We start from the raw sequence: 25,446 nt of genomic DNA, 5'->3' as shown, positions 1-25,446 counted from the left end.
CATTCAATGATATCATGGTTGATCAAATAATCCTCAACTCCACTTTCCCACCTTTTCCCCATAATCCTCGATTCCCTTGCTGATTAAAAATCAGTCTATCTCAGCCTTGAATACACGTAAAGGTCCAGCCTCAAAAGCTATCCGAGTCTTCAACATACAGCTCAACTCCTAGGTCTGATGACACACGAAGACTGCTATCCATTTGATGTGGAGTCCAGATTATAAAAAAAGGACTTGACACAATGGAGGGAGAACAACAAAAAATGACAAAAGTTGATACCAGAGCTGAGAGATTTCAACTTATCAGGAAAAATTAATGAGATTGGGCATTTTTCTTTCAAAACAAGAGATTCAATGCAGGCCTGATGTGGACCCTCAAAATCATGCATGATTATAGTAACAGAGATCTGTAGAGAATGCACCCACTTGTGTGAAAATCCAAAAGTTTGAGGTCAGAAGCACAGAGTTCTGAACAAATCCGGTAGTGAAATTGCTTCACTCAGTAGTTAGAATGCAGGACTCACCACCAAGGCAAATAGTTGCAGCAAAGAAATATGCTGTTTTGGAAAATATAGGAGGGGGGTGATGGATTCTCAGGGGAACGGAGCACAAAAAACCAAGCTTGGCTCAATGCAATGAGGGGTATGTCGTGTTCCAAGAGATCAATTGTGTTCAGTGACTCTCCAGTCCGTGGTGTATACAGACATTTCTGTGGCTAGTAGCGAAAAATCAGAATGGTGTGTTGCTTCCCTGGTGCCAGGATCAAGGATGTCTCAGAGAGGGTGCAGAATGTTCTCACAGGGGAGAGGGGCCAGTAGGAGGTCATTGTATACATTAGAACCAACGACATACGAAGGAAAAAAAAGGTTGAGATTCTGAAGGGAGATGACAACGACTTAGGCAGGAATTTAAAAAGGAGGTCCTTGAGTGTAGTAATATCTGGATTACTCCGAGTGCTATGAGCTAGTGAGAGCAGGAATAGGAGAATAGAACAGATGAATGCATGGCTGAGTAGCTGGTGTACGGGAGAAGGATTCACATTTTTTAATCATTGGAGGTTCTCTTGGGGTAAAAGTGACCTGTACGACAAGGATGGATTGCACCTAAATTGGAAGCGCACTAATATACTGGCAGAGCGATTTGCTGGAGCTGCTTGGGAGGATTTAAAATAGCAAAGTGGGGCAGTGGGACCCAGGGAGATAGTGAGGAAAGAGATCAATCTGGGACACGTACAGTTGGGGAAGGGTGAGAGTTAAACAGTCAGGGCAGGCAAATAAAAAAAACGGGAAGAAGGTAGGACTGATAAATTAAACTGCATTTATTTCAATGCAAGAGGCCTAATAGGGAAGGCAGATGAACTCAGGGCATAGTTAGGAACATGGAACTGGGATATCATAGCAATTTACACAAATGTGACTCAGGGATGGACAGGATTGGCAGCTTAATGTTCCAGGATACAAATGCTACAGGAATGACAGAAAGGTAGGTGAGAGAGATGGGGAGATGGGAGTTTTTGATAAGAGATAGCATTACAGCTGTACTGAGGGACGACATTCCTGGAAATACATCCAGGGAAGGTATTTTGGTGGAGCTGAGAAATAAGAAAAGGATGATCACCTTATTGGGATTGTATTATAGACCCCTCCCCCCCCAATAGTCAGAGGGAAATTGAGAAACAAATTTGTAAGGAGATCTCAGTTATCTGTAATAATAATAGGGTGGTTGTGATAGGGGATTTTATCTTTCCAAACAGACTTGGACTGCCATAGTGTTAAGGGGTTAGATGGAGAAGAATTTGTTAAGTGCGTACAAGACAATTTTCTGATTCAGTATGTGCTTGTACCTACTACAGAAGGTGCAAAACTTGACCTACTCTTGGGAAATAAGGCAGGGCAGGTGACGGAGGTGTCAGTGGGGCAGCACTTTGGGGCCAGCATCCAAAATTCTACTGGTTTAAAATAGTGATGGAAAAGGATAGATCAGATCTAAAAGTTGAAGTTCTAAACTGGAGAAAGGCCAATTTTGACCATATTATGCAAGAGCTTTTGAAAGCTGATTGGAGGCAGATGTTTACAGTTAAAAGGATGGCTGGAAAATGGGAAGCCTTCAGAAATGAGAATGAGAACCCAGAGAAAGTATATTCCTCTCAGGGTGAAAGGAACAGCTGGTAGGTATAGGGAATTCTGGATGACTAAAGAAATTGAGGGTTTGGTTAAGAAAAAGGAGGAAGCATATGTCAGGTACAGACAGGATAGATCGAGTGAATCCTTAGAAGAGTATAAAGGCAGGACGAGTATACTTAAGAAAGAAATCAAGAGAGCAAAAAAGAGACATGACATAGCTTTGGCAAATAGAGTTAAGGAGAATCCAAAGGCTTTTTACAAATGCATTAAGGACAAAAGGATAACTTGGGAGAGAATAGAGCACTTCAAAGATCAGCAAGGCGGCCTTTGTGTGGAGCAGCAGGAGATGGGAGAGATGCTAAACGCGTATTTACTGTGAAAAAGGAGATGAATAATATAAAATATAGATAAATAGATGGTGACATCTTGAAAAAATGTTCATATTACAGAGAAGGAAAAGTACTGGATGTCTTGAAACACAAAAGTGGATAGATTCCCAGGACCTGATCAGGTGTACCCTAGAACTCTGTGGGAAGCTAGAGAAGTGATTGCTAGGCCTCTTATGGAGATATTTGTACCATTGATAGTCACAGGTGAAGTGCCAGAAGACTGGAGGTTGGCTAATGTGGTGCCACTATTCAAGTAAGGTAGTAACGACAAGCTAGGGAACTACAGACTGGTGAGCCTGACATTGCTGGTGGGCAAATTGTTGGAGAGAATCCTGAGGGACAGGATGTACATGCATTTGGAAAGGCAAGGACTGATTAAAGATAGTCAACAAGGCTTTGTGTGTGGGAAATCATGTCTCACAAACTTGATTGAGTTTTTCAAAGTAGTAATAAAGAGAATTGATGAGGGCAGAGTGGTAGATGTGATCTATCTGGGCTGCAGTAAGGTGTTCAACAAGGTTCGTTATGGGAGACTGGTTAGCGAGGTTAGATCTCATGGAATACTGGGAGATTCAGAACTGGCTCACAGGTAGAAGACAGTGGTGGTGCGGAGTTGCTTTTCAGACTGGAGGCCTGTGACCAGTGGAGTGCCACAAGAATCAATGCTGGGTCCTCTACTTTTCATCATTTACATAAATGATTTGGTTGTGAGCTTAAGAGGTCCAGTGAGTAAGTTTGCAGATGACACCAAAATTTGAGGTGTCGTGGACAGCGAAGGAGGTTACCTCAGATTACAACAGGATCTGGACCAGATGGGCCAATGGACTGAGAAGTGGCAGATCGAGCTTAATTCAGATAAATGAGAAGTGCTGCATTTTGGGAAAGCAAATCTTAGCAGAACTTATACATTTAATGGAAAGGTCCTCGGGAGTGTTGCTGAACAAAGAGATCTCGGAGTGCAGGTTCATAGCTCCTTGAAAGTGGAGTCGCAGTAGATAGGATAGTGACGGCGGCTTTTGGTATGCTTTCCTTTATTGGTCAGAGTATCCAGTACAGGAGTTGGGTGGTCATGTTGCAGCTATACAAGACATCGGTTAGTCCACTGTTGGAATACTGCATGCAATTCTGGTCTCCTTCCTATTGGAAAGATGTTGGGAAACTTGAAAGGGTTCAGAAAAGATTAACAAGGACGTTGTCAAAGTTGGAGAATTTGAGCTATAGGGAGAGGTTGAATAGACTGGGGCAGTTTTCCCTGGACCGTCAGAGGCTGAGGGGTGTCCTTGTAGAGGTTTATAAAATCATGAGGGGCATGAATAGGATAAATAGACAAAGTCTCTTCTCTGGGGTCGGGAAGTCCAGAACTAGACAGCTTCGGTTTAGGGTGAGAGGGGAAAGATATAAAAGAGACCTAAGGGGCAACCTTTCATGCACATGTATGGAATGAGCTGCCAGAGGAAGTGGTGCAGGCTGGTACAATTGCAACATTTAAAAGGCATCTGGATGGGTATACAAATAGGAAGGTGTCGGAGGGATATGGGCCAGGTGCTGGCACGTCGGACCATATTGGGTTGGGATATCTGATTGGCATGGACAGGTTGGACTGAAGGGTTTGTTTCCATACTGTACATCTCTATGATTTTATAAATTGTTTAGGGGCTTCAAAATGAAACTCAACAGGCACCAAAAAGAAAAATTGTTGAAATTACGGTGAGAGGATAAGGTGATCAATGAGAGGAGGTTCACAAGAAGTTTAAACATCAGCACAGCATACAAGATAGACTGGTCTGTTTCTGTGTTGTGTGTTTATACAGTAGCTGCAAATGTGTTGCTGGTCAAAGCACAGCAGGTTAGGCAGCATCTCAGGAATAGAGAATTCGACGTTTCGAGCATAAGCCCTTCATCACTTTATACAGTAGAGCAGTTTGAGTAGAGTAGAGTAACGGTCCGTTTCAGAAAGGGACAAAGGAGCCATCTGACCAAGCACACAGACTCCAAGTGAAACAGCCACACGACTTTGAAAAACACAATATTACAAGGAACCTTTCTTACCCATTTCACCAAGGCCTCAGCCTTCGTCCTGTGCACTGCCATTCTGTGTAGCTTTACTCAAGAGGTGACCTGGAAATAAAGGACAAAAGGATTCAGCTACAGGGGACATAGATGTACAGACTGTCACAGTGGACCAAAAGTTGCTTGCAGTTACTGCCGGAGAATTTAAAAAAAAACTTTCACCAGAATGCCCCTCAACAGACACCTGTTGCATTGAATAGCTTGCCTTATCATTCGTATTATTTTATCTTTCATATGATAGTTGGGCTTGCACCTTGTGAAAAGACTCCAACCATTCAAGTTTTGTGAGCTATGTGCATTCCCAATTCTGGCCTCAAAATATCCACTACTTTAAAACAGTGGCTTGCCTGCAACTGTCTGGACACAAAACTTTGAAATTGTCTTCTTGAAACTCCGTCTCTCATCTCCTCAGATACTTGAGTCTTGCAAAACAGACAGGCATGTTGCCAAGATATTTTGTACTCATCAGAACAAAGGCAAGAATGCCTCATTTCAAAAGGATGAAAACAATTTATACAAAAGGGAAAAAAAAGGGTGCTGATCGGTTGGGGCTTGCCATGGAGAATGAATGTAATATTTTTCTGTAACATAAACTGTTGTGATCATTTGAAATTTGGCAGGTTTGTTCTGACGAGTGAAAATGAAAATATTCCAGCGATGTCTCACTTTACAACAACATCCTGCATTTTTAAGATGCTCCTTAAACCTTGACCTCATTTATCAAGCTTTGTCACCTATCCCAATGTCTCATGTCAAATTTTCTCTTCAAGTTGAGGGTCAAAATTTGGAGCTTATTCACATGAAGAACTTTTGAGACATTTTATTCTAATAAAGGCACTATATAAATTTCCGCTGTTGCTGTCTGTCTCTGTTACAGACCTGCCAACTGCTGCTGTTTAATTCAGTGGTCAGCAGTCCCAGGGACGTTTCTGGTGCAGTGGCAGTGTCCCTATTTCTGAACCAGGCAAATGGGCTCAAGTCACATTCTCTCCAGAGTCACGTAATAACATCTCTGAACAAGTTGATTTGAAAATACCTCCATGCTAGCCCTAGAAATCAACTCCCTGTGCAAGAGATTACCTGAAACCTCACTGAAGTAAGTCTGGGCCACTCACATTTCATGAAGGTGCTGCAGCATCAAAATAAACACACCCTCCAACAGGGACTGGACAAAGCACAGCCTGAGAGGGGTTGAAAAATAAAGCTGAAACACATCTGGAATTGTTTTAAATGGACTAGACTTACACAATGCATCAAACGCAGAAGAAAAATTCCAGTTGCAGGCTGTCACATTATATAAATTTGAAACCAAGTTGACTCCTCTCTCCAACATAAAAAGGAATCCTCAACTCAATACACTGCTGCAAGAATGTCTGGGCGGGTAGGAGAAACAAAAGCAAATGCAAACCAGCTGTGTCGAAGTTGTAATGCCTCCAAACACTCCTGAAACCCCGACATCATAAATCATTGGTTGTAAAGTTCTTTGGGATGTCCTGTTGTTATGAAGGTACTGCATACATGTAAATGATTTCTCTACAAATTCGTGGTTGCAGTAGAAGACCATATTCACAAAACAGACACAGTAGTGTGGTGGTTAGAATACTGGACGAAAAATCGAGGCCTAAATTAACAATACTGAGAATGAGTTAATGAGTTATACTTGTTTGAGAGTTCAAGTGTAATTCTCAATTCAAAGTGTATTTTTCTGAAAATATGGAGGTAAAAACATCCTTTCAGTAAAATGAAGCTGATGGGGATGACATCAAAACCTAACAGGTTAACTTAAAAGGACACTAGCCATAGTTGCATAGTCTGGAATTCTGATGTTAGTCATGCACCAAGCTGCTGGAGCTTTAACTACCCTCAAGTGGCCTAACAAGCCCCTCAGAACGAGTAAAGGGACTAGAATGCCACATTTGTTAGTTATGGGTAATAAATATCACTGTTGCTATTGACAGTCGCACTTCTCATCCCGCCCCCGTGCAAGGGTTAAAGCTTAAAAACACGCCTAAAATTAAAACGCTGATGGTTTGGGGTTACATTATGTACTTCCAGTTTGCAGAAGGCAGCCACTGAGGCCTGTCTGAGACGCCGCCAGAATAAAGGGGCCTCCCTCTCCAACAGTATCGACCTCCCCTCCCCCCCCCCGGCAACAAGAGACAGGACAAAAGTTGCAGAGGCCACAGTTCAGGAGAAGCTCTCAGCTAATCTCCCTCTCACCGTCGCGCCGGCATCAGAGGCCGCATTCCTTTCCCAGTTTCCTGTAGAGATGACCCTCTTGTCTCAAACAAGGGTGCGGTCAAACATTGCGCCTATATTTAAGGTTAGGGCACAATGTGCGCGCGCGCAGCCGTTCATTAAAAATAAACGGGTGAACGAAAATGCCGGAGTGTTTTCTCAAGAAAACCCAAATTGCGCCCCTGCACAAAATGGAGAGACAACAACAGCTGCTGCTGCTGCTGCAAGGCCCCGACTCCCAGCTCACTTTGATTGGAAACACGAATCCCTTTTACAAAATATGATCCCAAAAAAAAAACAAAACAAAGATGAGGGAATTTACCAGTTTTATATGAAATCAAACTGGATTCGTATGTAAAACGGGAGAAGAAAACAAACAGGAGCTGGGCCAACAGCCTGGGCTTGTTTCAAACAAGAGACTTTTTTTTTGCAACAATAAAGTCCACGCATGAATAAATAAACGCAAGGCTTGGGGAGTAGGGGATGAAGTGCGATGGCCCCTCGGTATCAAAAGCTGGAGAAAGAGAGAATGTGTGAGAGAGAGGGAGAGACGCTGGAGCCGGACTGCAATCCGCAATTACTGCTCCAGGTAACAATCCTTCCCTCTGGATACGCTGCTCACCGCTACAAAGTGTCTCGTCTGTCTGCAAATCCTCCTCCTTCCATTAAAGTTTCTGTCCCACTCTCAACCCCGCCCACAAGTGCTTCCTTTTGTGCTCTCTTGTGATAAAGAGGGGCTGGAAAGGAATACCACTTTCACCTAAAAATAAGAAAACAATAAATCCTTCTCGACTGCCGCTGCTGGCAGCGCTTCCACTTCCTGTTACGTCGCTTATTGCTTCCCCTATCTCTTTTTCCCAGTTCTCTCAAGCTTACCCCAGGCTTGGTTCACTAGTTTATCACGGTCAACTATGACTCAGGATGCTCTGGCTTCGAAGCCTGGTCAAGGCTATCAAAGCTGACACCCACAGCAACACAGACAGGGTGCTACACTATCGGAGGTGCCATCTTTTAGACTGACATGTTAAAGTGGGGCCTGGTCTGTCCTCTGGTTGGTATAAATGATCCCAAAGTAACTACATTCAAGAGTACAGTGGTAAACGTTCTCTTGATCAGTAGACTCGCCATTAAAACAGATTATGCAGTCATTAATGTTCCATAAGTTGGCTACGCAACAGTAGTTAATACACATCAAAAATTATTGAGTAACTGTAAAGTGCTTTAGAGTGTCCTGAGGTTGAGATCGTGATGACATAACTGCAAGTTATTTCTTTATTCTCACTTCGCTGCCCCCACCCACCCCCAACTTCCTCATCAGCAGTTAATTACAGTTGGAAGGGGGTTGATAATTTAGGACGAAGGTGAGAAGTTTCTTCACCCAAAAAGACCAAAGTTCTTTGGAATTCTCCACCCAAGTGCGCCATAGATGCTTCAACATTGAACATATTGAAATCAATGGATTTTTGGATTGGAAAAGAATTGACATATTTGGGGATAGCGCAGGAAGGTAATCGAGGTAGATCAGGCATGACCTTATTTAATGTTGGAACAGGCTCAACGGGATTGAATGACCGATTCCTCTCACTTTCAGTTCTGTTTATCCCCTCACGAGTGCCTAGCCCATGAAAAGCTGGGCATTACAATCATTAAAACCATGTCACGTCCCTCCCCTTTACAAAATCAATGCTGCAAAAATCAGAACAAAGCACAGCATTTCACTCTAGTTCGATTATCACCTATTTGATTATATTTTATAAAGCAATTTTTGTAGATACTCCGTTTATTTCCATATGAAATTCCCAGATCATTTAATCTCACTGAAACAGGTACATGGATCCCATACAACAGATAGAATATGAAAGCTGCACAAGTGATTTTTGACACAGCAGGACATGAACAGGTTCAGATATCATGTATATAAAAAGAAAATACTTACGTGGAAACATAGAATAGTTTATGAAATGGGAAGGGGCCATTTGGCCCACTGTTCATGTTGGACAAAAATTTTATTCTAACTTAATCCCATCTAGCAGGCCTTGGTCTGTAACCATGTAGGTTACAGCATCTCAAGTGCACATTCAAGTGATTTTTTTTCTAATGAAATATTCTACAAAACAATTTTGGGCCTTTTTCATATTTATACACAGCCTCTTTTAAATTCAGGATGCACTTATTCACTGCTATAATATGGAGCCATTCAGCCCCTTGAATCTATTCCACAATTCCACGAGATCATGGGTATTCTGTAAAACCAACTCTACATGCCTTGATACCAACATTTTTATTTTGTTGACCAACACTTAGTGAGGACTGCAGATCAGAGTCAAGTGTGGTGCTGGAAAAGCACAGCAGGTCAGGCAGCATCTGAGGTACAGGAGAATCGATGTTTCAGGCATAAACCTTTCATCAGAATTCTTGATGCAGGGCTTATGCCCGAAACATCGAGGCTCCTGCACGTCGGATGCTGCCTGACTTGCTGTGCTTTTCCAGCACCACACTCTCAACTTTGATCTCTAGCATTTGCAGTCCTCACTTTCTCCTATAACTTGGTGTTGTGTGATTTTAAACTCTTTCCAAAACCAGATTCATCAAATTTGATTGTTTGTGGGCAGGAACAAAATCAACAAGAGGATGAAAGTTTGCATATTATAAGTCAATGTCTTTCGGTGGGGGGTGGGGGAACCACTAATGATGCTGAACCAATTGATTTAGGCATGGTCATTGGTTACATATGAAGACAACATTGATAACATTCACACATCTTGGAAGGTCATACTAACTCTGTAAACAAACCAATTTCACCTCTGGTTTCTGTACAGGGACTGGATTGCTTTGATCTTTGGTTCTGCATTCCAAAAGTTGGACACAAATAACATACCAGAAATATTGCGAAACACTGGGTTTAGTGAGGAGGAACTGAAGGAAATCAGTGCTAATAGGGAAGTGCTGGTGGGGAAATTGATGGGATTGAACATTGATAAATCTCCAAGGCCTGATAACATACATCCCAGAGTACTTTAAAAAAAAAAGTGGCTGTAGAAGTAATGTATGCATCGGTGGTCATCTCCCAAGATTCTATAGACTCAAATAGTTCTGACAGATTGCAGGGTAGCTATGTAATCGCTCTATTCAAAACAGAAGACTGAGAAAAAACTGGCAAGTATAGACCAGGCAAGCCTGACATCACGTTGAGGAAAATGCTAGAGTAGACAAACAGGAGGCTGGAAGAACACAGCAAGCCTGGCATGATCAGGAGGTAGAGGAGTCAACATTTCAGGTATAACCCTTCTTCAGGACTGAGGTGGAGGTAGAGGGAGTTACAGATGGGGGTAGTGGAATGGTGAGGCAGTGATAGATGGATACGACCTGGTTGATGGGAGGAATGAATCCGATTAGTGGCTGAAAGAAAGGGTCAGGAGGTGGAACAGAAGGGAGGAGGCAAGGCTGGAAAGGGAGGCGCGGTATGGGTGGGAAGGTTATTTGAAATTGGAGAACTCAATGTTAAGTCCTCCGAGCTGTCGGCTGCCCAGGCAGAAGAGGAGATTTGTTCCTCCAATCTGTGGTCTGATTCACTGTGGCAATGGAGGAGGCCAAAGGTGGACAGTCAGGAAGGGAATGAGAGAGAATTAAAATGGGCAGTGACTGCGAGGTCATGCTGGCCCTTTTAGGCTTGGCGAAGGTTCTCGGTGAAACGTTCACTTAGTTTATGTTTGGTCTCACTGATGTAGAGAAGACCACATTGGGAGCATCGGATGCAGTAGCCTAGGTTGGAGGAGATACAGGTGAACCTCTGTTTCACCCAGAAGGACTGTTTGGCGTTCTGGATGGAGGGGAGAGGGGTGGAGGAGCAGCTGATGCATCTTTTTTGTTTGCAGAAGGTGGTATCAGGAGTTTGGAAGAGTTTGTGGAGAGTGTAGTGTGAATCAAAGAGTGGCAAAGGGAACGGTCCTTGTGGCAGACGATGGGGAGGTGGTAGGGTCTAGCTGGAGTTGGCAGAAGTGTTTGAGGATGATCCGTTGGACACAGAGGTTGGTGGGGTGGAAAGTGAGGACAAAGAGGACCCTACCTTTATTATATTGTGGGGGGGGGGGGGAACCATTGCTTGAAATAGGAGGACATCAGAAATGTTTGCGAGTGGAACATCTGCTCATCACAACAGATGCAACGGAATTGGGAAAACAGGATAGAGTTTTTGCAGGGTACAAAGGTGGAAGGAGGTGTAGTCCAGGTAGCTATGGAATCTGTGGGTTTATAGTAAATGTCGGTCTACAAAAGTGCTAGAGTCCATTAAAGCAAATAAATATTTGCTAACCATTTGGAAAACAATGACAAGATCAAACAGAGTCATCATGGATTTGCGAAAGGGAAATATGCTAGTCAAATCTACTAGAGTTCTTCAAGGATGCAACTATTAGAGTTGAGGGATAGCCAGTTAATGTGGTTTATTTGGACTTTCAGAAGGCTTTTGACAAAGTCCAATGGAAGACATTAGTATCTAAAATTAAAGTGCGTGGGATTATAGGTAACTTATCTCTCCAACCTTCAGGCTGTCTGCCTGTATTCCTGATGAAGGGCTTTTGTCCAAAACATCGATTTTACTGCTCCTCGGATGCTGCCTGAACTGCTGTGCTTTTCCAGCACCACTAATCCAGAATCTGGTTTCCAGCATCTGCAGTCATTGTTTTTATCATTGTTTTTGCCTTATGGGTAGTGTACTGACCTGGTTAGAAAATTGGTGGTAGACAGGAATCAAAGAGTAGGGTCTTTTTCCAAACTACAGGCAGTGACTATGGGGTGCCACAGGGATCAGTGCTAGAATCTGTTATTCACAATATATATTAATGATCTGAATGAGCAAATTAAATGTATCTCCAACTTAGATGACACAAAGCTGAATGGAAGGATTAGATGTGAGGAGGGTGCAGACAAGCTTCAGTGCAATTTGAACAAGCTGAACAAGTCGGCAAATATGTGCAGATGCAGTATTTGGATAAATATGAGATTATGCACATATTTTGCAAATACAAGGAGGCAGTATACTAATGGTTGAACAGCTACAAATTGAGAAAGGGAAATGTGCAATGAGATCTTGTTGTCCTTGTGCACCAGTTGCTGAAAATAAGCTGCAGGTGTAATGGACAGTCAAGACATTAAGTGGTATGTTGGTCTTCATTACAAGAGGATTTGAATAAAGGAATAGAAATGTCTTGCTGCAGTCATACAGGGCCTTGGTGAAATAACGCCTGGAATATTGTGCGCACTTTTGGTTTCTTTATTCAAGGAGGATGTTTTTGCTATAGAAGGAGTATGGCAAAGTTTTACCAGACTGATTCCTGGTATGTTGGAACTGAAAGTAGTTGTTGAATCGGTTCAGGTTGTATTTGTTGGAGTTCAGAAGAATCAGGGGGGATCTCGGAAACCTACAATTCTGGGATGATCACTTTATTGGGATTTTATCATCAACCCCTGCGTTGGCAGCAGGGCAATAGATAAAAAAAATTGTAAGGAGATTTCAGTTATCTGTTAAAATAATAGATAGGAGATTTTAACTTTCCAAACAGAGACTGGGACTGCCATAGGGTTAAGGGTTTAGATGGAGAGGAATCGGTTAAGTGTGCACAAGAAAATTTTTAGATTTAGTATGTGGATGTACCTACGAGAGAAGGTGCAAAACTTAACATACTCTTGGGAAATAAAGCAGGGCAGGTGACTGAGGTGTCAGTGGGGGAGCATTTTGGGGCCAGTGATCATAATTCTATTAATTTTAAAATAGTGATGGAAAAGGATAGACCAGATCTAAAAGTTGAAGTTCTAAATTGGAGGAAGGCTAATTTTGATGGTATTAGGCAAGAACTTTCAAAAGCTGACTGGGGGCAGATGTTCGCTTGTAAAGGGACAGCTGGAAAATGGGAAGCCTTCAGAAATGAGAGTCCAGAGACAGTATATACCCATTAGGGTGAAGGGAAGGCTGATAGATTTAGGGAATACTGGATGACTAGAGAAATTGAGGTTTTGGTTAAGAAAAAGAAGGAAGCATAGATCAGGTATAGACAGGAGGGATCGAGTGAACCTTTAGAAGAGTATAAAGGCAGTAGGAGTATACTTAAGGAAATCAAGAGGGCAAAAAGAGGACATGAGAAATCTTTAGCAAGCAGAATTAAGACAATCCAAAGGGTTTTTACAAATACATTAAGGACAAAAGGGTAACTAGGGAGAGAATAAGGCCCCTCAAAGATCAGCAAGGCAGCCTTCGTGTGGAGCTGCAGGAGATGGGGGGACATACTAAATGACTGGGACAACATACGTCCTAGGACAGGCAAAGGCACGCACGAGAATTCAGAGAGGCATGGCATTCTAACCAGAACTCAATCAATAAATACATTGATTTAGATCCTATCTACGTTCCCTTGAGAAAAAGAACCGGAAATGACACCACGCACCTTAAGTAACCAAAACCGATTAATAGAGAAGCGGGACATACCACCACCGCTTCACTGTAGACACTCACTGAAGATATTACCTAGCATGGTGACAAAATGTCTGAAAACAAATCTTCAAACTTAGCGAGCAAACTTACAGACATACGAAATGAGAATTTTGCATCAGTGTTTACTGTGGAGAAGGACATGGCAAATATAGAATGTAGGGAAATAGAGGGTAACATCTTGAAAAATATTCATATTACAAAAGAGGAAGTGCTGGATATCTTGAAATGCACAAAGCTGGATAAATCCCCAGGACCTGATCAGGTGTACCCTGGAACTCTGTGGGAAGCTAGGGAATTGATTGCTGGACCCCTTGCTGAGATATTTGTATCATCGATAGTCACAGGGGAGGTGCCAGAAGACTGCCTGGCTAATGTGGTACCACTATTTAGGTAAGATGGTAACAACAAGCTAGGGAACTATAGACCAGTGAGCCTGACCTCGGTGGTGGACAAGTTATTGGAAGGAATCCTGAGGGACAGGGTGTACATGTATTTGGAAAGGCAAGGACTGATTAGGGGCATAGGCTTGTGCGTGGGAAATCATGTCTCATAAATTTGATTTGTGTTGCTGGTTAAAGCACAGCAGGTCAGGCAGCATCCAAGGAATAGGAAATTCGACGTTTCGGGCATAAGCCCTTCATCAGTCCTTCCTGATGAAGGGCTTATGCCCGAAACGTCGAATTTCCTATTCCTTGGATGCTGCCTGACCTGCTGTGCTTTAACCAGCAACACATTTTCAACTGTGATCTCCAGCATCTGCAGACCTCATTTTTTACTCATAAATTTGATTGACTGTTTTGAAGAAGTAACAAAAAGGATTGATGAGGGCAGAGCAGTGGACGTAACCTATATGGACTTCAGTAAGGCGTTCGACAAGGTTCCCCATGGGAGACTGGTTAGCAAGGTTATATCTCAGAATACAGGGAGAAATAGCCATTCAGATACAGAACTGGCTTGAGGGTAGAAGACAGAGGGTGGTGGTGGAGGCTTGTTTTTCAGACTGGAAGCCTGTGACCAGTGGATCAGATTAGATTGCTTACAGCGTGGAAACCAACAAGTCCACACCGACCCACCGAAGTGCAACCCACTCATAACGCTACATTTACCCCTTACCTAACACTACGGGCAACTTAGCATGGCCAATTCACCTGACCCGCACATCTTTGGACTGTGGGAGGAAACCGGAGCACCTGGAGGAAACCCACGCAGACACGGGGAGAACGTGCAAACTCCACACAGTCAGTCGCCTGAGGATCAGTGCTGGGTCCACTACTTTTCATCATTTATACAATGATTTGGCTGTGAGCATAAGAGGTATAGTTAGTTGCAGATGACACCAAATTTGGAGATGTAGTGGACAGCAAAGAAGGTTACCTCAGATTACAATAGGATCTTGATCAGATGGGCTAATGGGCTCAGGAGTGGCAGATGGAGTTTAATTTAGATAAATACGAGGTGCTGCATTTTGGGAAGGCAAATCTTAGCAGGACGTAATATTTAATGGAAAGGTCCTAGGGGGTGTTGCTGAACAAAGAGATCTTGGATTGCAGGTTCATAGTTCCTTGAAAGTGGAGTTGCAGGTAGATAGGATAGTGAAGAAGGCCCACCACAGAACACACAGATGGCCTCCTTCTTTAGAGACCGCAATTTCCTTACCCATGTGGTTAAAGATGCCATCCAACGCATCTCGGCTACATCCCGCACCTCCGCCCTCAGACCCCACCCCTCCAACCGTAACAAAGACAGGACGCCCCGGTGCTCACCTTCCACCCTACCAACCTTCGCATAAACCAAATTATCCGCCGACATTTCCGCCACCTCCAAAAAGACCCCACCACCAGGGATATATTTCCCTTCCCACTCCTTTCCGCCTTCCGCAAAGACCGTTCCCTCCGCAACTACATTTAAAAGACATCTGGATGGGTATACAAATAGAAAGGGTTTGGAGGGATATGAGCCAGGGGCTGGCAAGTGGGACTAGATTAGGTTGGGATATCTGTTCGGCATGGATGAGTTGGACCGAAGGGTCTGTTTTATGCTATACATCTGTGACTCTATGACTAGACAAGGTAGACACAGGAAATGTGTTCCCAATTGCAAGGGATCCCAGAATTAGGGGTCACAATGTAAAGATACAAGTGAATGATTTAGGACTGATGGTAAATTTCTTTACCCAGAGTTTGGTGAGCCTGTGAAATTCACAATCACAGAAAACAACTGAGGCCATAACATTGCATGATATCAAGGAGGTGTTTGTTATAGCACTGGGGCATAAAAGAATCAAAGGATATGGGGTAAAGTACAAATAGGCTGTTGAGTTGGACGATCAGCCACAATCATAACGAATGGCAGAGCAGACTTGAAGGGCCAAACAGCTTACCTCTGGTCCTAGTTTTCGATGTTTCTACATAGGACAACTAAGAGTATTGTGTGGCTATGCTATTATGCTAAAAGTGAACAAAACATTGCTGAAAGCAGTGAGCAGGTGTAGCAGCATCCATGAAGAGAGAAATGGTTTTTTCAGGTGTTACCATTCATCAGAATTGAAAGACTTGGGAAACTTATAAGCAAAGTTGCTAAACAAAGAGCAGGAAATGTTGGCAGGTGGGGTGATAGGGAGGAAAGAATGAAAGGAAATGTCTGATTTGGCAAAAAGCAAGAATGATACAGTGAATAAAGGAATAATGATGCCAGGTAAAAATAAATAGCAGGAAGTATCCAACCATACACCTGTATGATCACTAAAAGCACCTACTTCCACCTCTGTTGCATCATCTGACTTTCCCCTACCTCAGCTCATCTGTTAAAACCTTCATAACAATCCTTTATTAACTCTAAACTTTAACTACTCCAACACTCCTGGATGGCTCCCCAACTTCTATCCTTGATAAATCAGACCTAATCCAAAACTCTGCTGCCCTTGTCCTAACCTGCATCAATTTTCACTTATACATCATCCCTGTTCTTACTAACCGGCACTGTTTCCAGTTAAGTAAAGCCTGGGATTTTTAAATTCTCATCTTCATTTGCAAATCCTCTGAATCACTGCAACATATTCCAGCTACACAACCAATTCTGTTTTTTTGTGCAGCTGATTTTAATCATTCCACCAATGCACAGCATACGGGACCCATGTTCTGAAATTCCCTCCTCAAACCTTTCAGCTTGTTAAGATTTCTTTAAAGCCTACCTGGCATCAATTTAATATCTCTCTAGAGGACTCATTGTCAAAATTTGTTTGATAATGCTTCTGTGAACTGTCTTGGGATGCTTTACTCTGATAAAAGCACCACATAAATACAAGTTGTTACTATGCTGGGATAACTAAAGAAAGAGGATATTCCCAGAGGAGCTGTAAATGACAACAGAAGAATCATTAATCACACCTGCTGTCTGAACAAACAAGAACAGTGATTCGAATGTTAAGGTATAAAAAACTGTGTATAATGGTAACTGTCAAATGGAGAGGTTTATGAACATTGCAAGTGCTGACAAAGCTGATACCATGTCAGTAGTCAGCCACGGAAACAGTCATAGTTCTTGTTGTCGGGAGTTTTTGTGGCACAGTGGCAGTATCACTGCCTCTGGACTAGGAGACCGGGTTCAAGTCTCATCTGCTCCAGAAGTGTGTAATTACATCTCAGCAGGTTCATTAGAAAATATTTTTAAAATGCTTGGGGTCACTTTCCCCTCCTTATAACTTGGCCTAGTTGACAGCACTTCACCAAAGTTGCAGTTATTGGTTTAAACTACCAATTCTTAAGGTCAATTAAAGCCCACAATCCAATGCTGTATGTATTTTTAAAAATCATGGTCAGAGGACACCACTGGTTAGTCTAACATTAATTACCTATATCAAGTTGTTTTTGAAAAAGGTGATGGTGAGCTGCCTTGAATTGTTGTCAGTATAATGCTGTTAGGAAGACAGTTCCAGGATTTTGACCCAGTAACAATTAAGAAACACTTATATAGTTCCAAGTGATGATTGAGAGTGAATTGGAGGGAAACATGCATGTAGTAGTTCCACACATTTACTGTTCTTGTCTGTTTGGGTGGTGGTGGTGGTGTTGTTGGTCACAGATTTAGAAGATGCTGTTGGAGGAGCCTTGGTGAGTTGCTGCAGGGTATCTTGCAGAAGGTACACACTAATGCCACTGTGTGTCAGTGGTGAAGGGAGTGGGGGAGAAGGGGATACAAATCAAGCAGACAGCTTTATCCTGGATAGTGTTAGCTTCTTCAGAGTTAGTGGCGCTGCATGCATCAAAATAAGTGGAGTGTCCCATTAAACTTTTAACTTCTACCTTGTAGATTTTGGACAGAGTTTGGGAAATCAGGTGGAGTTACTTGCCATTTAATTCCAGAATCTGACCAACTCTTGTAGCCACAGTACTTAGATGGCTAGTCCAGGTCAGTTTCTAGTCAGGAGTAATTTCAGGAAAAGACTATGTAAATAAAGATAAATTATTTCCAGTGGTCAGGGTCTCTAGAACGAGAGGCATAGTCTGAGAATTAGGGCCAGACCATTCACGAGAGATGATAGGAAACACTTACTACATGCAAAAGATGGTAAATATTGGAATGCTCTTCCACAAACTGCAGTGGACACTGGATCAATAATTAACTTTAAATCTGAGACAGATAATACTTTTGCTTCACAGAAAAAAAAATCAGGGATATTGAGATCGGCCACATATCAACAATGATCTCATTGAATAGTATAACCCTGTTCCTACATACCTATGGACAGTGGCAATCCCAGAATGTAATGGAGGATGGTAAAGCCATTGAATGTCATTCGGTGATGGTTACACTTTCTTTTGATGGAGATAGAATTCTGTGTGCCAGCAAGAAGTTACGTTTTTAAAGAACAGAAGGAGGCCCCTCAGCACATCGTGTCAGCATTGGTCAAACAACCATTTAATCTACACCCATTTTCAGTTGGCCCGTAGCCCTATATGCTAAAGAGTTTCAAGAGCTCTTCTAAATATTCTCCAGATGCCTTGAAGGGTCCATCCTCTACCAACCTTTTAGGTAGTAAGTTCCACATATCCAATCCCTCAGGGAAAAGAATTAAAAAAGTCAAAACAATGGGACTCTTAAAAAGGGGAGAAAGAAAGACAAAAGGCAGCAAACACATGGTCAGTGAGGGAGGGAGACAGACAGAGAGAGAGAGAGAGAGACAGACAGAGAGAGAGAGACAGACAGACAGACAGACAGAGAAAGCAATGAATCTGCACAGGCACTGCCTTTGCTGATTGAGTTCATGCATCTCTGGACATGAGAGTGCATCTAGGAAAAATAAACAAAGAGTGAAATTCACAGCTAACACTGGAGGAACCTGTGTGGGAGAACTCTCAGCACAGGACAGATAAGTGCATAGATTTTAACATGTAACCTTGCTGTAAGTCTACAGTAGTGAGTGGAGTGGGTTCTTTCTTGACTAAATGTTTTCTTGAAACCTGTCTCTTGATTACATTTTAAACATATAAACTGTAAGTACTAAGTTAGCCTGGAGCAGTGTTTTATAGAGCAATAAGACGGTGCTGTTTTCTGGGTCTGTAGATTGTGAAGGAGTAAAGATGGCATTTAGTACAGTGGTATGCTCTTCCTGTTGGATATGGGAGTTTAGGGAGAGTTTCCATGTTACTGATGATTGTGTCTGCAGAAAGTGTCTTTGGTTGCAAATTCTATCAGATCAAACACTACGGGGTGTGAGAGGTAGCAGTTATAGAAAAGGAGAAAAGCCACAGTTACAGTCGAGTTGATTGATTAACTCCAGGAAAGGTGGGAGGGGTACGCAGCTAGTGCAGGCATCTTGTGTGGCTATTCCCATTTCAAATAAGTATACTGTTTTGGAAAATGTAGGGAGTGATGGATTCTCAAGGGAATGTAGCACAGAACAACCAAGTTTCTGGTATTGAGACAGGCTCTACTTAATGAGGGGTACGTCGGGTTCCAAGAGATTGACTGAGTTAGGGGACTCTCTAGTCAGAGGCACAAACAGACATTTCTGTGGCCAGCAGCAAAAAATCAAAATGGTGTGTTGCCTCCCTGGTGCCAGGATCAAGAATGTCTCAGAGAGGGTGCAGAATGTTCTCAAAGGGGAGAGAGGCCCGCAGGAGGTCATTGTACATATTGCAGCTAATGACATAGGAAAGGAAAAGGATGAGATTCTGAAGGGAGAATATAGAAAGTTAGGTAGGAATTTAAAAAGGAGGTCCTCGAGGGTAGTAATATGTGGATTACTCCCAGTGCTACGAACTAGTGAGTGTAGGAATAGGAGGATAGAGCAGATGAATGCATGGCTGAGGAGCTGGTGCAGGGGAGAAGGGTTCACATTTTTGGATCATTGGAATCTCTTCTAGGGTAGAGGTGACCAATACATGAAGGATGGATTGCACCTGAATTGGAAGTGGATTAATATATTGGCAGGGAGATTTGTTAGAGGTGCTCAAGAGGATTTACAATTGTAAGGTTGGGAGTTGGGACCCAGGAAACAGTGAGGAAAGAGATCAATCTGAGACTGGTACAGTCAGGAAAGGGAACTAGTCAAACACTCCAGGCAGGCAGGAACAAAGCAAGACTAATAAATTAAACTGAATTTCCTTTAATGCAAGAGGTCTAACAGGGAAGGCAGATTAACACAAGGCATGGTTAGGAACATGGGAACGGGACATCATAGCAATTACACAAATGTGGCTCAGGGATGGACAGGACTGGCAGCTTACTGTTCCAGGATACAAATGCCATAGGAAGGATAGAAAGGGGGAGTGGCGTTTTTGATCAGGGATAGCATTACTGCTGTATGTGCAGAGAATATTCCTGGGAATATGTCGAGGTAAGTTATTTGCATGGAACTGAGAAGAAGAAAGGGATGATCACCTTATTTTGGGATTGTATTATTGAACCCCTAATAGTCAGTGGGAAATTGGGAAATAAATTTGTACGAAGAATTCAATTATTTGTAAGAATAATAGGATGGTTGTGGTAGGGGATTTTAACTTTCCAAACAGACCGGCACTGCCATAGTGTAAGGGTTTAGATGGAGAAGAATTTGTTAAGTGTGTACCAGAAAATTTTCTGATTCAGTATATAGATGTACCTTCTAAAGAAGGTGCAAAACCTGACCTACTATTGGGAAATAAGGCAGGTGTCAGTGGGCCAGTGACCGTATTTTATTTGTTTTAAAATAGACATGGAAAAGGATAGATTGAATCTAAAAGTTAAAGTTCTAAGTTGGAGGAAGGCTAACTTTTGACAGTATTAGGCAATAACTTTCAAAAGCTGATTGGGGGCAGACGCTCGCAGGTAAAGTGACAGCTGGAAAATGGGAAACCTTCCAAAATGAGATAATGAGAGTCCGGAGACAGTATATTCCTGTCAGGGTGAATGGAAAGGCTTGTAGGTGTAGGGAATGCTGGATGACTAGAGAAATTCTCTGAACCCGACTATATGTTTTCTTGAAACCTGTTTGCGGTTTGGTTACGAGAAAGAAAGAAACATATGTCATAGACAGGAGGGATTAAGTGAATCCTTAGATGAGTACAAAGGCAGTAGGAGTATTCTTAAGAGGGAAATCAGGAGGGCAAAAAGGGGACATGAGATAACTTTGACAAATAGGGTTAAGAGTGTAGTGCTGGAGAAGCACAGCAGTCAGGCAGCATCCGAGGAGCAGGAGAATCGACGTTTCAGGCATAAGCTCTTCATCAGGAATGAGGCTTGTGGGTTGGGGCTGAGAGATAAATGGGAGGGGAGGGGAGTTGGAGTGGGGTGGGGTAGCTGGGAAAGCAATAGGTGGATGAAGGTGAGGAAGATTATGATAGGTGAGAGGGAGGCAGTGATGGATGGGTCCGGAGGGTGGTGCCAAGTTGGAGACTTGGGACTGGGATAATGGGTATTTCAATGCAAGGGGCCTAACAGGGAAGGCAAAAGAACTCAGGGCATGATTAGGAACATGGGACTGGGATATCATAGCAATTACAGAAACATGGCTCAGGGATGGGCTGGACTGGCAGCTTAATGTTCTGCTACAGGAAGGATAGAAAGGGAGGCAAGAGAGGAGGGGGAGTGGCATTTTTGATAAGGGATAGCATTACAGCTGTGCTGAGTGAGGATATTCCCAGAAATACATCCAGGGAAGTTATTTGGGTGGAACTGAGAAATAGGAAAGGGATGATCACCTTATTGGGATTGTATTATAGACCCCCTAATAGTCAGAGGGAAATTGAGAAACAAACTTGTAAAGAGATCTCAGCTATCTGTAAGAATAATAGGGTGGTTATGGCAGGGGATTTTAACTTTCCAAACATATACTGGGACTGCCATAGTGTTAAAGGTTTAGATGGAGAGGAATTTGTTAAGTGTGTACAAGACAATTTTCTGATTCAGTATGTGGATGTACCGACTAGAGAATGTGCAAAACCTGGTAAAAACAATGACTGCAGATGCTGGAAACCAGATTTTGGATTAGTGGTGCTGGAAAAGCACAGCAGTTCAGGCAGCATCCGAGGAGCAGTAAAATCGACGTTTCGGGCAAAAACCCTTCATCAGGAATAAAGGCAGAGAGCCAACTTCTCTCTCCACGCTTCAGGCTCTCTGCCTTTATTCCTGATGAAAGGTGCAAAACGTGACCTACTCTTGGGAAATAAGGCAGGGCAGGTGACTGAGGTGTCAGTGGGGGTGCACTTTGGGGCCAGCGACCATAATTTGATTTGATGTAAAATAATGATGGAAAAGGATAGACCAGATCTGAAAGTTGAAGTTCTAAATTGGTGGAAGGCCAATTTTTACGATATTAGGCAAAAACTTTCGAAAGCTGATTGGGGGCAGATGTTTGCAGGTAAAGGGACGGCTGTAAAATGGGAAGCCTTCAGAAATGAGATAATGAGAATCCAGAATAAGTATATTCCTGTAAGGGTGAAAGGAAAGGCTGGTAGGTATAGAGAATACTATACCTATGATGAAAGAAATTGAGGGTTTGGTGAAGAAAAAGAAGGAAACATGTAAGATATAGACAGAATAGATCGAGTGAATCCTTAGAAGAGTATAAAGGAAGTAGGAGTATACTTGAGGGAAATCAAGAGGGCAAAAAGGGGACATGAGATAGCTTTGGCAAATAGAATTAAGGAGAGTCCAAAGGGTTTTTACAAATACATTAAAAGGACAAAGGGTAATTAGGGCCCCTCAAAGATCAGCAAGGTCGCCTTTGTGTGGAGCTGCAGAAAATGGGGGAGATATGAAAAGAGTATTTTGCATCAGTATTTACTGTGGGAAAGTATATGGAAGATATTGACTGTAGGGAAATAGATGGTGACATCTTGCAAAATGTCCAGATTACAGAGGAGGAAGTGCTGGATGTCTTGAAACAGGTAAAGGTGGATAAATCCCCAGGACCTGATCAGGTGTACCTTAGAACTCTGTGGGAAGCTAGAGTAATGATTGCTGGGCCTCTTGCTGAGATATTTGTATCATCGATAGTCACAGGTGAGGTGCTGGAAGACTGGAGGTTGGCAAACGTGGTACCACTGTTTAAGAAGGGTGGTAAGGACAAGCCAGTGAACTATAGACCAGTGAGCCTGACAGTGGTGGTGGGCAAGTTGTTGGAAGGAATCCTGAGGGACAGGATGTACATGTATTTGGAAAGGCAAGGACTGATTAGGGATAGTCAACATGGCTTTGTGTGTGGGAAATCATGTCTCACAAACTCGATTGAGTTTTTTGAAGAAGTCACAAAAGGGATTGATGAGGGTAGAGCGGTAGATATGATCTATATGGACTTCAGTAAGGCTTTCGACAAGGTTCCCCATGGGAGACTGATTAGCAAGGTTAGATCTCACGGAATACAGGGAGAACTAGCCATTTGGATACAGAACTGGCTCAAAGGTAGAAGACAGAGGGTGGTGGAGGAAAGTTGTTTTTCAGACCGGAGCCTGTGACCAGTGGAGTGCCACAAGGATTGGTGCTGGGTCCTCTACTTTTTGTCATTTACATAAATGATTTGGATACAAGCATAAGAGGTACAGTTAGTAAGTTTGCAGATGACACCAAAATTGGAGGTGTAGTGGACAGCGAAGAGGGTTACCTCAGATTACAACAGGATCTTGACCAGATGGGCCAATGGGCTGAGAAGTGACAGATGGAGTTTAATTCAGATAAATGTGAGGTGTCACATTTTGGGAAAGCAAATCTTAGCAGGACTTATACACTGAATGGTAAGGTCCTAGGGAGTGTTGCTGAACAAAGAGATCTTGGAGTGCAGGTTCATAGCTCCTTGAAAGTGGAATCGCAGGTAGATAAGATAGTGAAGAAGGCGTTTGGTATGCTTTCCTTTATTGGTCAGAGTATTGAGTACAGGAGTTGGGTGGTCATGTTGCAGCTGTACAGGACATTGGTTAGGCCACGGTTGGAATATTGCATGCAAATCTGGTCACCTTCCTATTGGAAAGATGTTGTGAAACTTGAAAGGGTTCAGAAAAGATTTACAAGGATGTTGCCAGAGTTGGAGGATTTGAGCTATCGGGAGAGGCCGAACAGGCTGGGGCTGTTTTCCCTGGAGCATCGGAGGCTGAGGGGTGGCCTTATAGAGGCTTACATAACTATGAGGGGCATGGATAGGGTAAATAGGCAAAGTCTTTTCCCTGGGGTCGGGGAGTCCAGAACTAGAGGGCATAGGTTTAGGGTGAGAGGGGAAAGATATAAAAGAGCCTTAAGGGGCAACATTTTCTCACAGAAGGTGGCATGGGTATGGAATGAGCTGCCAGAGAAGGTGGTGGAGACTGGTACAATTGCAACATTTAAGAGGCATTTGGATGAGTATATGAATAGAAGGGGTTTGGAGGGATATGTGCCGGGTGCTGGCAGGTGGGTCTGGATTGAGTTGGAATATCTGGTCGGCATGGACGGGTTGGACCAAAGGGTGTGTTTCCATGCTGTTCGTCTCCATGACTCTATGATAACACCTTCCACCCCAACCTCAAATTCACCTGGACCATCTCGGAAACCTCCCTCCCCTTCCTGGACCTCTCCATCACTGCTTCTGGCGACCAACTAACCACAGACATATACTATAAGCCCACCAACTCCCACAGCTACCTCGATTACACCTCCTCCTACCCTACCTCCTGTAAAAACGCCATCCCTTATTCCCAATTCCTTCCCCTCCGCCACATCTGTTCTCAGGATGACCAATTCCACCTCAGCAAGTCCCAGATGGCCTCCTTCTTCCACGATCACAACTTCCCTTCACACATGGTTGACTATGATCTCCAGTGGCCTCTCCTCCACTTCATGCACCACAGCCTTTGAACCCCACCCTTCCCAATAAAATAAGGAGAGAAGCCCCCTTGTCCTTACCTTCCCCACCCCCAACCAACCCTCGCACACAATGCATCATCCTCCACCACTTCCAAACACACCACACCAGAGATATATTTCTCTCCACACCCTTATCAGCAATCCAAAAAGACCATTCCCTCCACGACTCCCTCATCAGACCCACACTCCCCCCCCCCCCCCCCCCACCAGCCCACACCTCACTCCTGGCACCTTTCCCTGCAACATGAAATTCAAAACCTGCACGAACTACTCCTCTCACTTCTATCCAATGCCCCAAGGGATCCTTCCACATCTGTCAGAAATTTACCTGTACCTTTGGTTAAATGTCATCTAATGAATCCGTTGCATGCGGTGTGGTCTCCTTTACATCGGCGAGACAGGATGCCTTCTTACAGATCATTTCAGAGAACATTTCTGGGACACCTGCACCTACCAACCCCACCGTCCTGTGGCTGAACACTTCAAGTCCCCCTCCCACTCCGTCAAGGACATGCAGATGCTGCGCTTCCTCCACCGCCAAACCATTACCACCCGATGCCTAGATGAGAAACGTCTCATATTCCACTTTGGGAGCCTGCAACTACACGGGATAAATGGGGATTTCAACCCATTCCTCATTTCCTCTCCCACAACAATATCCCAGTCCCAAGCGTCCAACTAAGCACCACCCCCCGGACATGTCCATCACTGCCCCCCCCCCCCCCCCCCACTTCTCCCACACCTTCATCCATCTATCACTTTTCCAGCTACCTTCGCCCCCACTCAAACCCACCCCCTCCCATTCATCTCTCAGCTCCAACCCACA

General features: G+C 43.4%; 1 protein-coding gene across 6 annotated transcripts in view; it reads right to left on the bottom strand.

Annotated features, from left to right (window-relative positions):
• The window catches only part of numa1 (nuclear mitotic apparatus protein 1), a 121,384-nt gene that overhangs the window by 70,688 nt on the left and 25,250 nt on the right, over window positions 1–25,446 (bottom strand). For 3 of the 6 annotated variants that reach the window (XM_060826361.1, XM_060826360.1, XM_060826363.1), the window contains one exon: window positions 4,562–4,630. In XM_060826361.1, the coding sequence (XP_060682344.1) occupies window positions 4,562–4,603 (42 nt within the window). In that variant the 5' untranslated portion in view covers window positions 4,604–4,630. Of the gene's footprint in view, window positions 1–4,561; window positions 4,631–5,827; window positions 5,906–6,802; window positions 6,888–7,442; window positions 7,631–25,446 lie in introns of those variants that run through there. The other 3 variants (XM_060826359.1, XM_060826362.1, XM_060826364.1) reach the window with 3 other exon arrangements.

Source organism: Hemiscyllium ocellatum, chromosome 6 (assembly GCF_020745735.1).
Source record: "Hemiscyllium ocellatum isolate sHemOce1 chromosome 6, sHemOce1.pat.X.cur, whole genome shotgun sequence".
NCBI lineage: Eukaryota > Metazoa > Chordata > Chondrichthyes > Orectolobiformes > Hemiscylliidae > Hemiscyllium > Hemiscyllium ocellatum.
Note: the sequence above shows the minus strand (reverse complement) of the source record. Positions and strands in the feature narration are given on the sequence as shown.